Here is a 23,690-nt window from a genome sequence, read left to right as displayed (position 1 = left end):
CACTAACTACCTGTATGGCTAGTAAGACTGAGGAACGGAATTTTAATTAATTTAAATGTAAACACGTGGCCACTATATTGGACAACTCAGTCCAGAACTTAGCTACTCACAGTGTAGTCCATGAACTGGCTCAGGCCAGGAGCACTAATACAGTCTGGGAGGTGTGCCAACAGTGAACAGTCTCAGGCCCCATCCCAGAACTACTGTGTCAGTTTTCATCTTAACAAGATCCCCAGGTGACTCGTATTTACATTAAAGTTTGAGAAGCACTGCTAATAATCATCTAAATTAGGAAGTCTCAAAACTTCTTTGGGCCATGGACCCCACTGGCAATCTGGTAATACTTGTGAACCCCTTCTGAGACTGAAGTCTCTAAAATCAAAAATTAAAATACACAGAATGGCAAAGGAAACAAATTACAGCTGACCCTTGAACAACAGGTTTGAACCGTGCAGGTCCACTTACATGCAGATGTTTTTCAATAATAAATACTACAGTAGTAAACGATCCATGGTTGGTTGAATCCACAGATGCACAGTTGCTGATAGGGAGGGCTGACTACAAGTTATATGCAGATTTTTTCAACTGCGCAGAGGGTCGGCACCCCATGTTGTTCAGGGGTTAATTGTATACTGCAATAAAACTACTGAAATATTTTTTAAAGTTATACATGTCCTTTTTTATTAATGCACTAAAGATCAGATCCAGTGAGGGATCTTCAACTACACTGAAGTTGAAGTAGTGATGAGCATACTCTCTAAAGATACCTGCAATAACTACACTGTGATATGGAAATACCTGAATTCTAATGCTGACAGAGTCATCGGCAGTGACAGTCCTACTGTGGTTTTTGTATTTACCTGTAATTGAAGGAAATGCTAAATTTCAGTAAGAAATGAAAATAATGTTTTCCCCATTCCACCTGGAGGCTCGTGGACCCTGAGTTAAGAATCTGCATGATTACTGAAGTAATGGCCTAGATTTCCTTCTAAAAATTTTAATCCAACTGGAATTAATATGTGTATATGGTATGGAATGTGAGGACCAACTTTTTTTTTTAACGGATGAATAACATCCAGTTGTGCTAGGACCCTTATACTAAAAAAACACTCTTGGGACTTCCCTGGTGGCTCAGTGGTTAAGAGTCCACCTGCCAATGCAGGGGACACTGGTTTGAGCCCTGGTCCGGGGGGATCCCACATGCCACAGAGCAATGAAGCCCGTGCGCTACAACTACTGAGCCTGAGCTCTAGAGTCCGTGAGCCACAACTACTGAACCCATGTGCCACAACTACTGAGGCCTGCGTGCCTGGAGCCCGTGCTCCGCAACGGGAGAAGCCACCGCAATGAGAAACTCGTGCACCGAAACGAAGAGTAGCCCCCGCTCACTGCAACTAGAGAAAGCCCATGCGCAGCCAAAAATATAAATAAATAAATTTAATTTAAAAAAAACCCCAAACCAAACAAACAAAAAACACTCTTTTTCAACTGACTTGAACAACCACTATTGTGGTATATAATTAGACCTGTTTCTATACTTTGTTCTACTGATGTTTGTTTCTCTGCCAATATCACATTTAGTTGACCTCAGTAGTTTTGAAGTATATACTGGGATCTTGGTAGGCCCAGCATCTCAGTTTTCCCCACCTTTCACGTTTCTTCCCCCCACATTTTTCTTGGCAATTTCAGAACATTTGTTTTATTCACATAAACTAAAATCATTTATCCAATCCCAATCCTTGTATGGCATTTCTCTCCTCCACCAAAATATCAAACATAGAAAATAACAAAATTATTGGGATATAATTTAACTTATAATTTAACTTATAATATAAATAATATAAATAAGTGCATTTATTATATATTTTATTTATAATATAAATATATAAATAACCGCATTTAATCAATATATTACCAGTATATATTAATATTAACATATGAACACACATAACAATATATATTTAGTATATATTAATATGTATCATATATTAATAACATATATTAATATATTATTGTATATGACAGTATATACTAATATATTAATAATAATATAGATAATATAAATGACTGCTTTTATTATATATTATTTATTCAGAATATAAATAATTGCATTTAATTAATATATTAACAGTGGAAAAATTGCTATTTTTATGACTTTGTCTCCTTTCTGAGATATAGTGCTTCCAGGTACAACAATAAGATTTAATCATTTTCTTCATATAAGTCCATTACTTTCCCCATGAATTAAGTATTTTCCCCCAAGTCCATCTCTAGCAGTTATTACTCTAAACCTAGAGAAATGCTATTGGTCAATTACACATTTATCCTGCATTCAGTCACAATATCAGATTTCTACATTAATTTTAGCTGGTTTTTAAACTAACAGAAAAAAAAATTTTAATCTCCTTTCAAATTTTTACATGGATAGTTTTTTTCTTCTTAGTGCATCTGCTAGGTCCCTCTAAGACCATGTTAGGTAATAATGAGCAACTCGGTCTGTGTCTGGTTCCTGATTTTTACAGAAAAAGGTTTTACTGTTTTGCCATTTAGGATGAAGTTTTTGCGGGCTTTTTTTAAGTAAATATTTTAAAGTCTCTTTATTTGGAATGGTCACTGAATTTTAACATCCTTTATCATTTAATGATACAATCACATGGTTATTCACCTTAAACTTGCTGATATAATGGATAATCCTTTCTGTCCTAGAATATACTTTACTTAGTCGTAAAGTATTATTCTTTTGATACAATGCTAGAATTCATTTTTGAACATTTAGTTTTTGCATCTTTAGCAATAAGTAAAATTAGCTGATAGATTTGTTTTGTTTTGCTTTTGTACTATCCTTCTCAGAGCTTTCCATCTTTTTCAATACTAGTTTCGTATAGTTTATTTAACTGGAATCAGCTGTGCTTATAGAAATCCACTGTAAACCTATCAGGGTAATCCATCTGTGAACCTGGTAACTTCATCAACAGTACATCTTTACTCACTCTGTAATACCTCTATGGTAATCGTTCTATTCAAGTTCTCCACTTCTGCTAATTTTAGTAATCTATATTTCGTTGGGACATTTTTTTCAGTTTTCAAGCTTTTCACAGAGCCACATGCAATATTAATGTCCAATAATTCCAAACTCCTTATTTTGACTGTGCTGTTTTCTTTCCTAAGATGACTACTAAATGTCTTTATTTTTCATCTTTCTCTTTAATAATAAAGGCACTTTAAGGCGATAGGTCTTCCTCTGGCCCAGCTTTAAATGTGTCTAAAAGATTTTGATATAGAATGTTCTCATTTTAATTGCTTTCTTGTTTTCACTTCCTCTATGATCTAAAAGATATGTTTCTCTTGTTTGTTTTTTGTTTCTTCTTTGATCTAAAAAATGTTTCCTAATTTCTAAATTTTCTGCTCACCTTTTAATTATCACTACTAAATTAGGATAAAAATAGGGACTACAAAATCTTTACTTAAAAATTTATTAATTTTACTATGTGGTCAAGTGTATACATGATAGTTCTGTCAACTTTTCACTGACATTTTATTTATTCATTTATTTATTTTTTGGCCACCCTGTGCGGCTGGTGGGATCTTAGTTCACCAACCAGGGATTGAACCAGGGCCCATGGCAGTGAAAGCACAGAGTCCTAACCATGGGACCGCCAGGGAATTCCCTTCATTGACATTTAAAAAAAAAGTTATTCCCTGGTCAAGGAATGTTAAGCTCTATACATAGCAACTAAATCAAAATTATTGATTGAATCTATTCTTCTAGCCCTGACTTATTTTTATGTCTATTAAGTCTATCCAGTTCTGTAGAAAGTACATTATAAACTTTCCCCCCATCATTACACTTTCATTAAGTTCTCCTTGTTTTTCTAAAACCCTTTTCTTTATAATTACTATGTTCCTTGATACGTAGAAGTTTATGTCTCTAAAATCACCTTTCATTATTGTTTTCTGTTACCGTTTTGTGGTTCTAATCTTATATTACTATTACATTCTTGTTCTTTTTTCGTAACTGTTAGTCCATCCCTTTAATTTTCAATCTTTATCAATATGCATTAAGCATATTCCTTATAGATAAATAGAAATGAGTGTGGTTTTACAGTCAATATGGCAGTCTCTTTAAGTGGAATACTTTATTTTTCAGCTTCTGGAGGCAAAGGAGACTTTATCCACCTTATCTGGAGTGGGAGGGGCAGGGAGTCCTACAGATTTTTACAGGTTAAGCTCTGTCAACAATCTGTTCTGGTCTTGCTTAGGGCTTTCTCATACTGTGTCCAGGCTTTCACTCAGGCCAGGAGAGAAAAACCCCAAACATGGTAGCCTGTTTCTAAGATGGCCTCTATCAATTTCTTCCCTTGTATATGGCAAGATATTCCCTGACTGAAGACTATTCCTTTTAATGCTCTGCTTGACTAAGAGAACATGATGATGTTGGTGGGACTTTAAAGTCCTAAGAAGACTTTCAGCTTTGGCCTGGGTTTCTTTATGCTTGAACACTTACTCTGGAGACCAACTGCTAGGTCCTGAGGCTGCCACGTTGAAGGATGCCTAAACTAGTCACATGGAGAAGCCAGCTGGAGAGTGATCTGGCCCCAAACATGTGAATGAAGACTTCCGATGACTCCAGCCTCAGACAGGTAAGAAATATCCAGCTGAGCCTATCAATATTCAGAGCTGTGACAGATAAAAATTAAGTCACGAAGTTTTTAGTGTGGTTTGTTATGCAGCAATACATAACTGGAACATTAGCTTTCCCAAAGCCCCAGACTTCAGTCAGGTCTAGCCACCTCCTAACCCTAATGTGAGCTTGGCTAAGAAGAGGCAGATCATTGGAATTGAAAAAAAAGGAAAAATGAAATGCATTTAGGGTGTCATCTCTTTCAAATATGCCTCAATAGCAAGGCTTATTCTTTCCGTAGTTTACGTTGACTAGCTCATGTAACTTCAAAGTGTTACAATAAGTGGGAGTTTATTGAGGTTTGAGTTTGGCATGGCTATACCCAGTAGTATGATGACTCAATTTTGACACTATTTTTCTCTATTTGAGTTGTGAAACCTTTATTCATACAGTGACCCATGGTAACATCTGGCCATTATTTGGCTGAAATGCCTATTTTACATATCAAGTTGATGGCTGTTTTTAAAATTATTTTTTGTGCTGCTAATGCCATGACAAAATTAAATGCAGACATAGGCATGAACGTCATGGGGATAATACTCCAGTATAAATTATTTATTCAGATGATCCAGCATATACAGCTATTAATTACTTTTTTATATCGATAAAGAAATTAAATCATAAAGTTAAAATGATTAAAAAAAACCCTCTTAGACACTCCAAATTATGTCTGTACAATCTGGATTGAGATGTGTATAGCAAGAGAACAAAGTGTTCATAGTGTACCCAGATTGAAGCTACAGTACTTGGTAAGGTCCCTCATGAGTTGTTTTCCCTTCCCAAAATATGATGATATACCATCCTGGCCCCTAGGTTCAAAATTTCATCTCAAGACCTAATAATCCCCTCAAAATCTGTCCCTGAAATAAATTAACAATGTCACTGGATTTCTTTAAGATTATAAATACAGTGGCAGATGGGGAAAAAAAAGGCCACATTACTCTTTAAAAATTTTTTCCTCTTACAGCCATGTATAAAACAATCAGCTAAAGGAGGCTTCTCCCCGATAACATCCTATTTTAAACTGCCTTCATTATAGCTTTCCCATGAACTGTTCCCTCCTCATGAAGTTTTATCTTTAAGTCATTTACATAATTTGTAAAAATACAAGTTTATAAAGAAGCAACAGGTTTTAGATGTATATGTAAGAAATGGGTTTTAGAACCTCCAAGTAGTAATACTACAGCTAGTGTTATTCTAATTATTATATTCGTGGATGTTATAAATACATTAAAATATTAATTATTATTAATTATTATTATAATATATAAAATATGAAATTTAATTAAGAATATAAAGTGTTTTTGTACCTCAATAAGTAAACAACAACAAAGGAGATTTGTGTTCATGGTCCATGAACCTGCCACATTAGAATCCTAGGTTATTTATTAAAATTGAGATTCTTAGATCCGTCTCAAACCAAAACCAGAACCTATGAAAGTATCCAGGAATCTAAGTTTTAAGCAGAGCTTATTCAACTTAAATGTAATACAGAGAGGCAAAACTATTATTGTTTACTAATGAATTTGTCAGATACCCAAAAATAATTACAACTGATGAGTATCATCATAACATGTATCTTATAAAGGAATTTTAAATTCATCAGTTGGGCAGGATAAAAAAGAAACTTCAGAAAACAAATAGTTAATAATGCCCTGAAATTAAAAAACCCGACTAACAAGTATGTATCATTAATGAAATACTTCATTTTCATTCAAATAAAATTAACAGGATTATTCATGTATGAATACTTAAGATGAGGCTCAAGGTAATTTTGCAGAATTTTTCTCAATAAATGTAACTATGTTTCCTAAACAAGGAAGTTCTCTTAAGCAAAACACTCTTCTTGCTTCCTAGTTACCAAAGTTCTCATAAGAGAAAAGTATTTCACCATTTCCTCATGAAACTTAATGGCTCTAAGTACAGACTCATTAATGCCCTATATAATATTGTTAACTTTTCTTTCTTTTGAAAACTTTTCTTTCTTCTGAAATAACTCTACAATAGCACAACAGCTGCACATAGCTTAGCTACATGTACTGGACCAAAATTCTGACCTGTTACAGAGAGATTTCATAAATAGGAAATAAACGTATAACACTTATGAAAACACTAAGTACCATACACAAGCTCATGTATGAAATACAGCTCAAAATATGCTATAATTAGACTATGTTACTGATGCTTATAAAAAACCTCTCAACTTGAAGTAAAAGATGAGCCCTATTTTCCAGGGTTAGTATCCAAATATTATTTCCAAATAACTAAAGATGTGGAAAAAAATAATGAAAGAAAATTCCAGAAATCTACTAAAATTGGCACTTCAGGAAGAGCGACTTCTTTTTTAAAGGTCAAAAATCACATTTTATTACATTTCACGTAATAGATATTGAACAAATCAGTTTTTCACTTCATATCTGCCATGAACTAGCAGCTTATATGAATAAAGGCACAATTAACTGTGTACTTGTGGGGCTTTAACATCTCTGAATGCTTTTGTTAGGTGTAATTATGAAAATCAGTGCAATAACTGAGACACCTTTAATCTGAAGACTACATGTTTTGCCAGAAAAGTTTCAATTTTTAAAAATTCTATCTCCCAGTTATAGATCTACTAAATTTTATTTAAAAAACATAGTATTTGATTGATTTAAGGCAATGGATATGAAATAAGGAATATAAATGAAAATAAGGTAACAATGTAACACTTTGGCCTCTAGGTCAAAAATGACAAGATGTTTTGAGTAGCCCAAAACCGGTTACAGAAATAAATGGATATATGCTGCCACCATGTGGTAAAAAAAAAAAAAAATTCAGTTCATTTTTGGAAAAGACAAAACTCAATCCAACAGTCTTAGTAAACCGGAAAGTTTGTTTTCCCAACTCCCAGTTTTAAAACTCAGAGACATAACTAAAAAATATCTTAGTTTCTCTTAGTAACCCACATGGAATTGCCATGATGCTGCCATTTTTGGGGCATTTATATTTGTTGGCTCTTGCCTCCTCTTTTTAAGTTTCCTATTAATTTACTACTTGTTCTATAAAATAGTAGTACCATCTTGTATTTGTCCTGAGTTTATCCCCTTGCAAGTCAATCCTCACCTTATGTGATTTTATGATTTTGTGATTCTATGAACTTCAATCACATTTTCCCCAGCTGTTGGTGTTCATCTGACACATACTAATCTTTGTATGTCCTCAGATAGTAAACTCAGCTGCCCAAATACCAGATCTTACTTTCCAAACTCTGAAATTTATGGCTATATCAGGAATTCAATAATCATTAATAGGTAAGTAGTGCAAACAACCAAAATTACAATGTTCAAAGCTGTACATTTTGTTCAAGGTCTAGTGATGCATTTTATTTTGCTTTTAATATTTTTCTTCATAATGCCTAACGAGTCATCACCCATATCAGTACAAAGTTAAACATGTTGAGAAAAAAGATTCTCCAATGAAGCTAAGATTCTTTTTAGAGAAAACAGGATTTCAAAGCTAAATATTTTACATGCACAGACTGGCTTTTCTCTTCCTTCACCTGTGTTTAAAACAAAATTGTAAGGTGATTCCACTTCTGGTGATGGTTCCAAGTTCCCATCTGACCAACCCTACTGCAGATACAACTTCAAATTCTGGACGAAATATAAAACAACCATCTGAAGGCACAGGAAAGTGACCAAAATCAGGCAGATTCTGGAGGGATGTCTTCTACGAGAGGAAGAAGGGAACAGCATTGGGTAAATTTCCTGGTCTCTCTCTGTCTTTTTAAAATGCCTTTTAGCTGGAAGGCAGGCCTACTATGTGCCAAGTTGGATGATAAAGGTACAACAGAATATCCTTCATCTTTCTAGCTTGAAGAACCAGAAAACAAGAGTTTTGGGCAACTCAGCTGCTCTAAAGTGAGGAGGGAATTCTAGAGACAGCCAGAAAAGGGGTACTCTGAGTTCCGCAGATAATCTCTGCCAGATCTCTGGCTGACCTCTGAACAACACATGTGTAGGACAGACCCAAGCAGTCCTACTGAGGCCAGAAAAGCCTAACTGAAATTTGAGCTGCTGCCCAAGAGACAGAGCATGCTATCTGAGTACAAACCAGTTAAATTCCTGCTAAAACAAAAGCATCAGCACTGTCAAAATGCAGTCTCCACAACCTAACAGTTGCAATGTTAAGATCTAAATTTACTCAGATTTAAATTCTCAATTTAAAGTTACTCAACCTTTGAAGAAACAGGAAAATGTGACCCATCCTTAAAAGAAAAGACAATCAATAGAGACAATCTCTGAGGTGACTCAGATTTTGGAATTAGCAGACAAGGATTTTAAAGCAGAGATTTTAACTATTCTCAGTGGTGTAAAGGAAAATGTGCTTATAATGAATACACAAATAGCAGAGAAATAAAAACTATAATAACCAAATGGAAATCTAGAAGTGAAAAATCTGACTATTAAATTTTACACAAGAAAAACAAAAAAGTATGTCCACACAAAAGCCAATGTTCAAATGTTTGTAGCAGCTTCATTTATAACGTCTCCAAAGTGGAAATAACTCACATGCCCATCAACTGGAGGATGAATATATCCATACAATTAAATATTACCCAAAAATAAAAAGGAACTACTGATACATTACAAAGAAAACAGTCTGGCAATTTCTCATAAATTAAATATTACCAGTGGATGGATAGATGGACAGGTATGTGATTAATATAAGTATAGTGATATGCTAATGGCAGAAATTAGGTGACGGGTATACTGGTGTTCATTGTAAAATTTTTTCTAGTTACCTATGCTCAAAAACTTTCATAATAAAATAGAAAAAAAATATAGTCTCTAGGGTTGGTGACCAATTTTGAATATGCTGATTTGGGGATCATAAACTGAGAGGTTACATAAAAGAAAACACACAGGTTATAATCAGTCTGCTAATCTTCTGAGATCTTCCTCCAATTTGCCTTACTAGCGTAGTACTCTAACACTCAGAAAAACTTTGCTATCTGCAAACTCGAGATTTTACTTTGTGCTTCCTTTCCAATATAATGTTTACTGTTTGTTCCCCTGTACTCCTTTTTTTAAAATTTAATTTTATTATTTTTAAAATATTTATTTGGCTGCATCGGGTCTTAGTTGTGGCATGCAGGATCTTTAGTTGCAGCATGTGGGCTCTTCGTTGCAGCATGTGGGATCTAGTTTCCTGACCAGGGATCGAACCTGGGCCCCCTGCATTGCGAGTATGGAGTCTTAGCCACTGGACCACCAGGGAAGTCCCTCCCTGCGCTCCTTTTTTTTTTTTATAAATTTATTTATTTTATTTATTTATTTTTGGCTGTGTTGGGTGTTTGTTGCTGCACACAGGCTTTCTCTAGTTGTGGTGAGCGGGGGCTACTCTTCGTCGCGGTGCACGGGCTTCTCATTGCGGTGGCTTCTTCTCGTTGTGGAGCATGGGCTCTAGGCGCACGGGCTTCAGTAGTTGTGGCACGTAGGCTCAGTAGTTGTGGTGCACGGGCTTAGTTGCTCCGCGGCATGTGGGACCTTCCCAGACCAGGGATCGAACTTGTGTCCCCTTCACTGGCAGGCGGATTCTCAACCACTGCGCCACCAGGGAAGCTCCCTGCACTCCTTTTAAAACATAAATTCCATGAGGCCAGAGATCTCTGTTTTGTTCACTGAGGTATTCCATGCACCTAGAACAATGCTTGCCACATAATCAAGGTATAGTGAATTATTTATTGAATAAATTTTATTCTCATAATAATGGCCATGTGAGTGAGGCAGATGTTACATATTCTCATCCCTATTTTACAGATGGGAACTGCAGGGAGGGGCAGTAAAGACTAAGTTTTTTATCCAAGATCATCACACCATCGTCGAGTTGCAGAGATGAAACTCAAACTAGTATCTCTGAATTCCCCAGATACCAGAGCAGTAAATAATTTAACAAATCATTTCAAAAAATAACCCCCCACAATATATTGCTAAAAAAATTTCTTTTAATATTAGATATTAACATTCACTCACTATATCCTTATAAAAAGGTCCTAGCTGGTGACTTTTCATTTAAAACTTTTCAGTCTATATTTTCTGAGTGTTGGGCAAGTTGACCTGTACTAGGCCCTTGACAGAGCAGAAGAATCTAACTTTAAGGGTGGCTTTAATACAAAAGTAATTCTATTATGTCTAAATCATATTCTCTGAGTTTCTAAGACCTTTTATTATGGAGATAAGGCATTACTTTTCTTTTTTCCTGAATGTGATTCAGTTCCCTCTTTATATTAAGTTCAGGAAAAGGTTTAAGACAGAAGATTATATTTTCAGCTGAGAGGTGGTAAACCTTTAAGAAGCAAACTTGCACATGGAAAGGTTCTATGATGGCTAATTTTTTATGTCAATTTGGCTAGGCTACGGTACCCAAATATTCAGTCAAACGTTATTTTACATGTTTCTGTGAAGGCATTTTTTAGATGAGATTAACGTTTAAATCAGTAGACTCTGAGTAAAGCAGTTTACCTTCCATAACGTGGTGGGCCTCATCCAATCAGCTGAGGCCTCACTAGAACTAAGACTGACCTCCCCTGAGCAAGAACGAATTCTGTCAGCAGACTGCCTTTGGATTCAAACTGCAACCCTCCCTTGAATCTCCAAGCCTGCCAGCCTACCCCATTAGATTTTGGATTCGCCAAGCTTCCACAATCACAAGAACCAATTTCCTAAAATATACGTCTCTCCATATATATTTACATATCCTGTTAGCTTTGTTTCTCTGGAGAACCCTAACACAAGCTCACAAACAAAACTGCTTCTGTGTTCAAGAGGTATTCATGCACTAAAACCACTAAGGAACTCTATGAGTGAAACCAGTGTTAATTTTCTATGCTTTCATGTCAATAAAATACTAAAGGTATTAGGAAGGTTGAAACAAACTAAAATCTGGGATACAATGCCATTACTGACCCTTGAGAGTAGAAAGACTTGCTTTACCACACAGTAAAAATATGTCACATACTAATGATAATTTTAGAGATCCAAGCCTTCTTTTTTTTGGGTCCAAAGAATCCTTTGTTCAGGAGAAGGTACTCTTAGAATCCCCAAATGTCAAAAGAGATTAAAGTAGAGGTGGTTTGGGCTTCCCTGGTGGCGCAGTGGTTGAGAGTCCGCCTGCCGATGCAGGGGACACGGGTTCGTGCCCCGGTCCGGGAGGATCCCACATGCCGTGGAGCGGCTGGGCCCGTGAGCCATGGCTGCTGAACCTGCGCATCCGGAGCTTGTGCTCCGCAACAGGAGAGGCCAAAACAGTGAGAGGCCTGCGTACCGCAAAAAAAAAAAAAAAAAAAAAAATAGAGGTGGTTTGATAGAAACAAGGATAGAAAGCTCCTCCAGTCCTCCCTCTAAAAAATAAGAAGTCCCTGAGGGACACTGACGTACCATAAGGTGCTGCAGAACTAAGCCTGAAAACTTATCTGCCTTGTCTCTAACGAACCATGTGGCACACCGCCACCGCTGCTGCCACCACCATCACCATCCTGGGCATTCTACAGAGACAATGGAGATTAAATGATTTGCCCGAGGTTGCAAAATTAGTTAGTAGCCAAATTGAGGTCTTCTTTGTCCTTTATTATTTTGACTTTAGATGCAAATTTTTTAAAAGTTAAGAGCTATTTTTCTAAATGTGCAAAACAGTTTACCTGCACAATGTGGCAGGTTAGCAGCAGAAAAAAACCACCATAATAGACCCCTGTGGTAGGGTTCACATCAGCACATCGGCCTCTCTGGCATCACTCCTGATGACTTCAATGCTCCTATGAGCAGATGGAAGCTGAGCCTTCATTTGCCTGTAATATTGGCTCTATAATGACTGAAGTAGATTCCATCCAGCACTAACAGTGCAGCAAATCAGAGCATCAAAATATAAATTAAATCATAATTGTTTATTTCTGGATAACAGATCTTTGGTAAAAGTTGCCCTCGAAATAGGACACAAAATAGTTTATAGGCAACCTTGCTAAAAATCACATTTTTACTTTGAAACAGAATTGTGAGCAATTCAATGAAGTAAATGGGACAAATAGTATTATTTTCTTCATTTGACAGAGCAGGAAACATTGAATGACTTGTTCAAGGTCACACAAAGAATGAGTGTCAAGATATCATCTAAGGTATAACTCCAACCTACTAGAATTTGAACTCTGGAAGGGCAGGCACTGTCTCTCTTGTACTCACTGCTGCCAGCACCTAGCACAGCACAAGGCATCAGTGGGGTGGATGCTAACATTAGTGCATGTGCTCTGAATATGTATTAGGAGAGCTAACTGTATTGGATGAAGAGGCAAAATGACTTATAAATGGACAAGGGCTCCCTTTCTTATCACCAACAGGGCAGATCTGTAATGAAGAACTGAGAATGAAATGAGATACAACAACAAAACACTCAGCCGGGGATTACGGCCAATATCATGGACGTACCCTGCCAAAATAAGATGGCTATTTCCAGTCTCACCTCCTTCCCACTACTTAAGAAGAATCACAGCAGTCAGCATCCCCGAGTTCCATTTTTCTTTCACTGATTTTTATATTCCCTATCACAAATCTTAAGGACCTCTTGGAGCTTCTTCACACCAGGGATCAAAATTATACAAACCTCAGTCAGTTGTTTCAGTTGACCCTTGTTTTCACTTAATTCTTCGGCCAGGTCTTTCTTTTTCACTTGTAGTTCAGAGATTTCCTTTCTTAATGGATTCACTAGTTCATGGAACCGAATCTTTGAAAAAAAAATCAAATTAATAAGCAGTCTCGAGACCCAAATTACAATTAAAATTTGCTAATTAACAGCACTCTCAATTATCAGTACTACAAGGAAAAGTATTAAGATAATAAAGGAAAGTGTTAAGGAGTTTCAGATTATATATTCAGATTATATAAATTATATTTATTATATATAAAGTTTTGTTTGTACAAAAATGATACAAGACGGTCTTTAATTGTCCCTGACCACTAATACTTCATTAAGTCTTAATGTTCAATTAAGTCCCCTCAAGGCCCAGATTATCTGTAACTCCCCACCTGTGACACGGTCTCTCTTTCCTCTCTTCTATCAGTCCTCCATGTTCTCCTTACTCCTTACCTCCCACTACTGCTCACTCCACACTATCCACTTGTTATTTCCTCAACACATCAAGTGTTCCAGAGTTTTGCTCTTGCTCTTTCCTCTGATGGAAAAGCTCTTCTCACATATAAATGTACGGCTCATGCTTTCACTCCCTTCTGGTCTCTGACCAGACATCACCCTATCAGTAAAACCCTCCCTGACTTCCCTAATCAGATTCTTCTGGGGGCCGCGCCACCTGTGGGATCTTAGTTCCCCGACCAGGGATCGAACCCGGTCCCTTGGCAGTGAGAGCACGGAGTCCTAACCACTCGACCGCCAGGGAACTCCCTCCCCTACGCTGATTTAAAATAGCATCCTCACTCTTCATTCCTGCTCTTTTCTCCATAGCATTTAGGACAAACGTTCTACATATCTTAATTTGTTGTGTGTGTTGCTCCATTGGAATGTAAGCTCTGTGAGGACAGGAATTTTTGTCTGGTTTGTGCACTGCTCTGTCTCCCATGCCTAAATATAGGAAAAGCCTACACCCCAGGCTCTTGGTGAAATCTACTTACTACCACCGCTGTGGAAGGGATAATCAGGATGAATCAGGAGGTATTTTCATGTCACTGTTCCATTCAGTTCAGACCTCTCTTCCCACTCATAATTCTCTCAGGGGAATTTGCCTGCCTTAACTTAGTAAAGTGTTCCAACTAACAAGCTCCTACAAAACTAAGCTATCAGCAAATTAGGAGAGGACAATTAGGGACTATTTATTGTATAGGCATACAGTCTGAAACTCCTTAATGTATTGCTGTATTGCAGGAGTACCATATTTGGTAAGAGGCAAGTCCTAAGGCTAGTACTTGACACAATGAACCTGTGTATAATTAACTAGTTAGGATGGTACTGTCTGAAAACAAAAGATAAGACAAGGAACATTAACAGATCAGAGAACAAAAATATGTATGCCTGCCACTAATGGGATACTTTCCATCTACAATGGCTAAAGCCTCAATGACAGCACTTGAGATATTTAATTGGTTTTGGACAGTACTTTGGGCAAAACGATTATGTTCAAGCTATGTTAAATAAAAAGCTGGACAAAAAACAGTACTCCGTTGTGTAGGAAATCATTAATCTGGAAGCCTTATCCAAATGAGAACCAAGAGTAGCAACCACTACAGCAAAAAGAACTGATAATATTTATTATGTGTTTACTATGTTCTAAGCACTGTGTTAAGCTTTTTACATACAAATTCATAGGTAATCTTCACAATTACCTCAACAGAAAGTTGCTGTTATTATTATTCTTTTTTAATTGAAGCATAGTGGATTTACAATGCTGTGTTAGTTTCCACTATACAGCAAGGTGATTCAGTTATACATATAAATATTCTTTTTCAGATTCTTTTTCATCATAGATTATGACAAGCTATTGAATAAAAGGCACTGTTATTATTATTAACCCTTTTACAGATGAAAAAAATCAAGCCTCTTAGGGTGAAATGACCTCTGTATATCACAAACTTGCAGTTTGTGTGAGATGTGTGCTCTTGAGAGCCCTGGTCCCACCCTGCCACTCTGAGACCATTTCAGGAAATCCATGGGACCAAAACTATTTTCCTAGTAATACTAAGATTTTTTGCCTCTTTTACTCTTAATCTTATGCCCATTAAGTGTCTGCCGGTGGCTACATGATGTGTGATGATATCATCGCCCTTAAGGCTAATGAAGTGTGTACTTGTGTATTCCTGTATTGTAAAAATTTCTCAGTTTTAATTTCAAATATGGTAAATATTAACAGATATAGTCTATATAAGCAAAATCTCTTTGGGGTCTTCAATAATTTTTAGAGTGTAAATGGATGCTGATATCAGAAAGATTTGAGAACACTGCCATAGATCAATCCTACATACAGACTTGTGTAACCAACACTGCAGTTGAGATCCTGACCTAGATCCGTAACGATCGCCCTCATGCTGTCCCTTTATAATCACACCACTCCCCTCTTCTTTAATGTCCCTAACCCCTGGCAAACACTAATCTGTTATCTCTATAATTTTTCATTTGAGAACATTATAAACTGCCACAGTTTATGATAAAATAATTCATTTCTATGGATTATCCAGCCATTAACTTTAGAGCCCTATTTATTGCTTGACTTTGGAGGTCAATGGCCAAGACCCTTTAAAATTTGGTGATCTGAACACCATTCACTCACTTCAGATCAGAGTCATAAAATAATTTATCAATTAGGTACTTCAAAAGTTATGGCAAAAAAAAAAAGTTATGGCTACTATAGAAATGGCAAATTTTAGTCTGGAAATATATGCATTCTTTTTTTTTTTTTTAATGATACAAGACACTTACAGACACATATTCAGGAATAGAAAGCTGATCTTCTGGAAGACCTTTTAGGTTCATATATTGGTCTTCTGTCAACTCAAAGTCACGCAGGTTTCGACGAATATCTCCAGCTTTCTCTCTTAGCTGAAGGTTTGTCTCTTCTAGTTGCTTCTGTCTCAATAAAATAGTTTCCATTTCTTGTTTCATTAGTTCTTGATATTTTCTACATTAGGAGAGAATGTATAGCAAGCTTAAAAAAAGCACTGAGATCTAATTTTCTCAAAGTTCCTTTTTTATAGTAACATAAAATTAAGAAATGAGAAGCTTAATAGTATTTTTGGCTCCAACTAAATGCTGACTTAACCAGTTAAACACGAAATGACAATGCTACACTAATTACTGAATGTGTAGCCACATAAATTATTAAATAGAAAATTAATGTTCTTAATAACGTTTAAAATTCAAATTATAAAATTATACATGTCTTCTCCTTAAGGTGTAAATCTTATATACCTGCTTTGGACCCTACTCATTAAAGTAATTTTCATTTGTCTTTATCCAGGTACTTCAAGGTATACCTCTTTAAGATGGCAACACTGAACCACCATAATGTATTCATTCAACCAATGAGGTAATGAAATCAGTAATCCACACACCTTTCTCAAGGAATCCATGTAGTACACATTGTTAGTTGCCCACCCAAAAATTTTGAGCAGGAAGGCACCCTCTGATTTTTCCCCCTCCTACTGTATCACTCCCATCAACATACAAACATGCTGTTATTCGTCCTGTCTTAAATGAACAAACAAGCTCCCACAATTTTTGACCCCCTTTCACTGCCCCTTTTGTTTCTCTAAAGTATTCTGTATGTGCTCTCTTCAATGCCTTTCCTCTTAAACCCAGGCCAATCAGGTCTGGTAACATTCAGATTGCTAATGATCAATTCTCAGTTCTTTCCATCCCTATCAATAGCACTTGAGACATCTGATCTCTCCCTCCTTTCTTCATCTGGCTTCCCAGACACCCTATTTTTTTCCTCTTCATTTTTATCCTATTTTCTTGGTGGCACTTTCTCGGTCTTATTATCTAGTTTGCCTTAGTGTTGGAGTACTCAGTCCCCTCCTCTGTCTGTGTTCACTCCCTTGGGGAATTCATCCAGTCTCGTGACTTAAATACCATCTATATCCTAATGACCCAGATTTATATCTCTAGATCAGACTTCTCATATACCTCCACATGGATTTCTAATACGACAACTCTACCTTAACATGTTCCAAATTGAACTCCTGCTCTTCTCTCACAAACCTATTCCGCTATGGTTTCAGCATCTTTAGTTTTGAATTTTATTTTATTTATTTATTTTTTATACAGCAGGTTCTTATTAGTTATCTATTTTATACATATTAGTGTATGTATGTCAATCCCAATCTCCCAATTCATCCCACCACCACCCCCAACCATCTTTAGTTGACAGCAATTTCATCCCTTCATTTATTCAGGCCAAAAATGTTGGTACAATCCTTGATTCCTCTTTCTCTCCTAAACCCCACATCTAATCCATTAGGACATCCTATCAACTCTACCTTCAAAATATATTCAGAATCCAACCACTTTTTACCACTATCAGCTATCAAGAGAATTACTGCAATAGTCTCCTACTGCCCTCTCCACTCATTTAATTTGATCAGTGCCTAAAGAAATAGAGTAGAAGTCCTATTATCCAATGCAGTGGTTTTCAAAGTGTTATCCCCAAACCAGTAGCAGCATTAGCATCATCTGGGAACTTGGTAAAAATGCAAATTCTCAGGGCCCAACTCAAATCAGAATCTGAGGGTGGGACCCAACAATCTTTTTTCAGCCCGGCAGGTGGTTCTGATGCATGCTAAAATTTGAGAACCACTTATCTAATGAGATAGTAGCTGATAATTGGTCTGATAATTTTTTAAAATATCAGTTAAAGAGTAAGATCTTATAAAGGGAAAAGACACCTACTTTACACATTTACAGCTAATTAAAATATAGACATAAACATTCACTGGCAACATTTTTTACATAGGGTACAGATTTTTTGTAATATGGAGATATGCTTTGTTTTTCTGTAAATCATTTTTCATGATTTCCAAATCTGATTTCTTTACAATGGCAGGAGACCTTTTGAAAAGACACTCGGGAAATCTGAGGATACTTTTTATGGATTTGATTTTTGCCCCTAATCTCTAAACACCTCTTGCTTACACTTAATTTGATGATTTTTAGTCACTTGCTTTAATTGAATCTTTCCAAAGAATTCATTATAGTTTGCAAATAAATGACATGTTTTTGTACTCATTTTAAAATATAATTTTAATTAAGTGTAAGTATGATTATATAAGTATAATAAGTATGATTGGCATAGGCATATTTGAGAGTAAACACAACAGACTCTGGATAAACACACAACTGAGCTGGAGGAAGTATGTAGGCAAACAAAAGGTACATTAACCCAGAAGAATTCAATGGGCCATAAGAATATAACAGTATGTTCTACAGAGCAAATGAAAAATTTAATCCAGACAGCCAGTTAAGTGGTGGTGAGTTTAGAGAGCTTCCATTGTCATTTATGGTTCACTGACACTGGCAATATTTGTTGAATGAATGTTGAATTCTGGCTTTTTGAATTTTGTGTACGTATCAAGTAGTTTTTTTTGTCAGTCTGGATGTAAAAATTATTACCATCTTTGATTGAAGATTTCTCTATTTTAGCTTACGATCACATGCATGAATACGTAATGACATTACTAACTGCTAGACAGGTATTGCTACTTATTTATTTATTTATATATTTGCGGTACGTGGGCCTCTCACTGTTGTGGCCTCTCCCGTCGCGGAGCACAGGCTCCGGACGAGCAGGCTCAGCGGCCATGGCTCACGGGCCTACCGTTCAGTGGCATGTGGGATTTTCCTGGACCGAGGCACAAACCCGTGTCCCCTGCATCGGCAGGTGGACTCTCAATCACTGCACCACCAGGGAAGCCCGGTATTGCTGCTTTTTAAAACTTTTACCTGGCATCCTTTTGTTGAAAAGTCAACTGGTTTTCTAATCTCAATGTTAGTAGCTGCTTCTGGTGAAGTGCATCATTAAGCTTCTCTTCCAATTCTTCAATCTTAAAAAAGAGAAAAAGATAAATTATACGGTCAGTTCGCAAATTTATCGTTTAATAAAACCTTCTGTTTGTTCATAAAAATGGTTGTTAAACTATGCTTTGGGGCTTCCCTGGTGGCGCAGTGGTTGAGAGTCCGCCTGCCGATGCAGGGGACATGGGTTTGTGCCCCAGTCTGGGAAGATCCCACATGCTGCGGAGCAGCTGGGCCCGTGAGCCATGGCTGCTGAGCCTGCGCGTCCAGAGCCTGCGCTCCACAACGGGAGAGGCCTCAACAGTGAGAGGCCCGCGTACCGCAACAAACAAACAAAAAACAAAAAAACTATGCTTTGAATCTGCTGCCTTATGAATGTTTTTTTGCCAGGCTGTCATTAAGATCATTTTTTCCCGTTAATCTAATCTAAGTGAAAAACCCTTTGACAACTGGAATTTTTATGCTGGTGCCTTGCCCAGCTAATTATTTCCTGGCCAGACCCTGAATATATACCTCAGATCCATCTATAATCTCTGCCTACTATACATCTTCAATTGATTACATGGGTGTTGCAATAAATGTCCAAAATGAACCTAGTCATCACCCTCACTTATCTTATATTCCTTACATCTCCCTGGTCTCCAAAGCAAAAAAATCTGAGTCACGCATATTTGATATATCTCCTCCATTGCTTATTCTTATCTGACATCATTTTTATTTTTATTTTTTTTCCATCTTTATTGGAGTATAATTGCTTTACAATGGTGTGTTAGTTTCCGCTTTATAACAAAGTGAATCAGTAATACATATACATATGTTCCCATATCTCTTCCCTCTTGCGTCTCCCTCCCTCCAACCCTCCTTATCCCACCCCTCTAGGTGGTCACAAAGCACCAAGCTGATCTCCCTGTGCTATGCGGCTGCTTCCCACTAGCTATCTACCTTACGTTTGGTAGTGTATATATGTCCATGCCTCTTTATCGCTTTGTCACCGTTTACCCTTCCCCCTCCCCATTGCCTCAAGTCCATTCTCTAGTAAGTCTGTGTCTTTGTTCCTGTTTCACCCCTAGGTTTTTCATGACATTTTTTTTCTTAAATTCCATATATATGTGTTAGCATATGGTATTTGTCTCTCTCTTTCTGACTTACTTCACTCTGTATGACAGACTCTAGGTCTATCCACCTCATTACAAATAGCTCAATTTCGTCTTTTTATGGCTGAGTAATATTCCATTGTATATATGTGCCACATCTTCTTTATCCATTCATCCGATGATGGACACTTAGGTTGTTTCCATCTCCTGGCTATTGTAAATAGAGCTGCAATGAACATTGCGGTACATGACTCTTTTTCAATTATGGTTTTCTCAGGGTATATGCCCAGTAGTGGGATTGCTGGGTCATATGGTAGTTCTATTTGTAGTTTTTTAAGGAACCTCCATACTGTTCTCCATAGTGGCCGAACCAATTCACATTCCCACCAGCAGTGCAAGAGTGTTCCCTTTTCTCCACACCCTCTCCAGCTTTTATTGTTTCTAGATTTTTTGATGATGGCCATTCTGACTGGTGTGAGATGATATCTCATTGTAGTTTTGACTTGCATTTCTCTAATGATTAATGATGTTGAGCATTCTTTCATGTGTTTGTTGGCAGTCTGTATATCTTCTTTGGAGAAATGTCTATTTAGGTCTTCTGCCCATTTTTGGATTGGGTTGTTTGTTTTTTTGTTATTGAGCTGCATGAGCTGCTTGTAAATTTTGGAAATTAATCCTTTGTCAGTTGCTTCATTTGCAAATATTTTCTCCCATTCTGAGGGTTCTCTTTTGGTCTTGTTTATGGTTTCCTTTGCTGTGCAAAAGCTTTGCAGTTTCCTTAGGTCCCATTTGTTTATTTTTGTTGTTATTTCCATTTCTCTAGGAGGTGGATCAAAAAGTATCTTGCTGTGATTTATGTCAGAGTGCTTTGCCTATGTTTTCCTCTAAGAGTTCGATAGTTTATGGCCTTACATTTAGGTCTTTAATCCATTTTGAGCTTAATTTTGAGTGATCTAATCTCATACTTTTACATGTACCTGTCCAGTTTTCCCAGCACCACTTATTGAAGAGGCTGTCCTTTCTCCATTGTACATTCCTGCCTCCTTTATCAAAGATAAGGTGACCATACGTGCGTGGATTTATCTCTGGGTGTTCTATCCTGTTCCATTGATCGGTCTTTCTGTTTTTGTCCCAGGACCATACTGTCTTGATTACTGTAGCTTTGTAGTATAGTCTGAAGTCAGGGAGCCTGATTCCTCCAGCTCCGTTTTTCATTCTCAAGATTGCTTTGGCTATTCGGGGTCTTTTGTGTTTCCAAACAAATCGTTAAATTTTTTGTTCTAGTTCTGTGAAAAATGCCAGTGGTAGTTTGATAGGGATTGCATTGAATCTGTAGATTGCTTTGGGTAGTAGAGTCATTTTCACAATGTTGATTCTTCCAATCCAAGAACACGGTATATCTCTCCATCTATTTGTATCATCTTTCATCAGTGTCTTATAATTTTCTGCATACAGGTCTTTTGTCTCCTTAGGTAGGTTTATTCCTAGATATTTTATTCTTTTTGTTGCAATGGTAAATGGGAGTGTTTTCTTGATTTCACTTTCAGATTTTTCATCATTAGTGTACTGGAATGCAAGAGATTTCTGTGCATTAATTTTGTATCCTGCTACTTTACCAAATTCATTGATTAGCTCTAGTAGTTTTCTGGTAGCACCTTTAGGATTCTCTATCTATAGTATCATGTCATCTGCAAACAGTGACAGCTTTACTTCTTCTTTTCCGATTTGGATTCCTTTTATTTCCTTTTCTTCTCTGATTGCTGTGGCTAAAACTTCCAAAACTATGTTGAGTAAGAGTGGTGAGAGTGGGCAACCTTGTCTTGTTCATGATCTTAGTTGAAATGGTTTCAGTTTTTCACCATTGAGAACGATGTTGGCTGTAGGTTTGTCATATATGGCCTTTATTATGTTGAGGAGAGTTACCTCTATGCCTACTTTCTGCAAGGGGTTTATCATAAATGGGTGTTGAATTTTGTCGAAAGCTTTCTCTGCATCGATTGAGATGGCCATATTTTTTTTCTCCTTCAGTTTGTTAATATGGTGTATCACATTGATTGATTTGCGTATACTGAAGAATTCTTGCATTCCTGTAATAAACCCCACTTGATCATGGTGTATGATCCTTTTAATGTGCTGTTGGATTCTGTTTGCTAGTATTTTGTTGAGGATTTTTGCATCTATGTTCATCAGTGATATTGGCCTGTAGTTTTCTTTCTTTGTGACATCCTTGTCTGGTTTTGGTATCAGGGCGATAGTGGCCTTGTAGAATGAATTTCGGAGTGCTCCTCCCTCTGCTATATTTTGGAAGAGTTTGAGAAGGATAGGTGTTAGCTCTTCTCTAAATGTTTGATGGAATTTGCCTGTGAAGCTGTCTGGTCATGGGCTTTTGTTTGTTGGAAGATTTTTAATCACAGTTACAATTTCAGTGCTTGTGATTGGTCTGTTCATATTTTCTATTTCTTCCTGATTCATTCTTGGCAGGTTGTGCATTTCTAAGAATTTGTCAATTTCTTCTGGGTTGTCCATTTTATTGGCATAGAGTTGCTTGTAGTAATCTCTCATGATCTTTTGTATTACTGCACTGTCAGTTGTTACTTCTCCTTTTTCATTTGTAATTCTATTGATTTGAGTCTTCTCCCTGTTTTTCTTGATGAGTCTGGCTAATGTTTTATCAATTTTGTTTATCTTCTCAAAGAACCAGCTTTTAGTTTTATTTAACTTTGCTATCATTTCCTTCATTTCTTTTTCATTTATTTCTGATCTGATCTTTATGATTTCTTTACTTCTGCTAACATTGGGGTTTTTTTGTTCCTCTTTCTCTAATTGCTTTAGGTGCAAGGTTAGGTTGTTTATTCGAGGTGTTTCCTGTTTCTTAAGGTAGGATTGTATTGGTATAAATTTCCCTCTTAGAACTGCTCTTGCTGCATACCATAGGTTTTGGGTCGTCGTGTCTCCATTGTCATTTGTTTCTAGGTAGTTTTTTATTTCCTCTTTGATTTCTTCAGTGATCACTTCGTTATTAAGTAGTGCATTGTTTAGCCTCCATGTGTTTGTATTTTTTACAGATTTTTCCTGTAATTGATATCTAGTCTCATAGCGTTGTGGTCGGAAAAGATACTTGATACAATTTCAATTTCCTTAAATTTACCAAGGCTTGATTTGTGACCCAAGATATGATCTATCCTGGAGAATGTTCCATAAGCACTTGAGAAAAATGTGTATTCTGTTGTTTTTCGGTGGAATGTCCTATGTCAATTAAGTTGATCTTGTTTAATGTATCATTTAAAGCTTGTGTTTCCTTATTTATTTTCATTTTGGATGATCTGTCCATTGGTGAAAGTGGGGTGTTAAAGTCTCCTACTATGAACGTGTTA

General features: G+C 36.7%; 1 protein-coding gene across 2 annotated transcripts in view; it reads right to left on the bottom strand.

Moving 5' to 3' along the window:
- Positions 1 to 23,690, bottom strand: part of PIBF1 (progesterone immunomodulatory binding factor 1) — a 219,319-nt gene that overhangs the window by 184,034 nt on the left and 11,595 nt on the right. For both annotated transcript variants that reach the window (XM_082859326.1, XM_082859327.1), the window contains exons 3-5: positions 19,151 to 19,251; positions 16,133 to 16,331; positions 13,313 to 13,432 (exon numbers count right to left, since the gene is read on the bottom strand). In XM_082859326.1, coding sequence (XP_082715452.1) covers positions 13,313 to 13,432; positions 16,133 to 16,331; positions 19,151 to 19,251 — 420 coding nt within the window. The remainder of the gene's footprint in view (positions 1 to 13,312; positions 13,433 to 16,132; positions 16,332 to 19,150; positions 19,252 to 23,690) is intronic.

Source organism: Leucopleurus acutus (genome assembly GCF_964270905.1).
Source record: "Leucopleurus acutus genome assembly, chromosome: 18".
NCBI lineage: Eukaryota > Metazoa > Chordata > Mammalia > Artiodactyla > Delphinidae > Leucopleurus > Leucopleurus acutus.
This window is presented reverse-complemented; position numbering and strand designations above follow the sequence as displayed.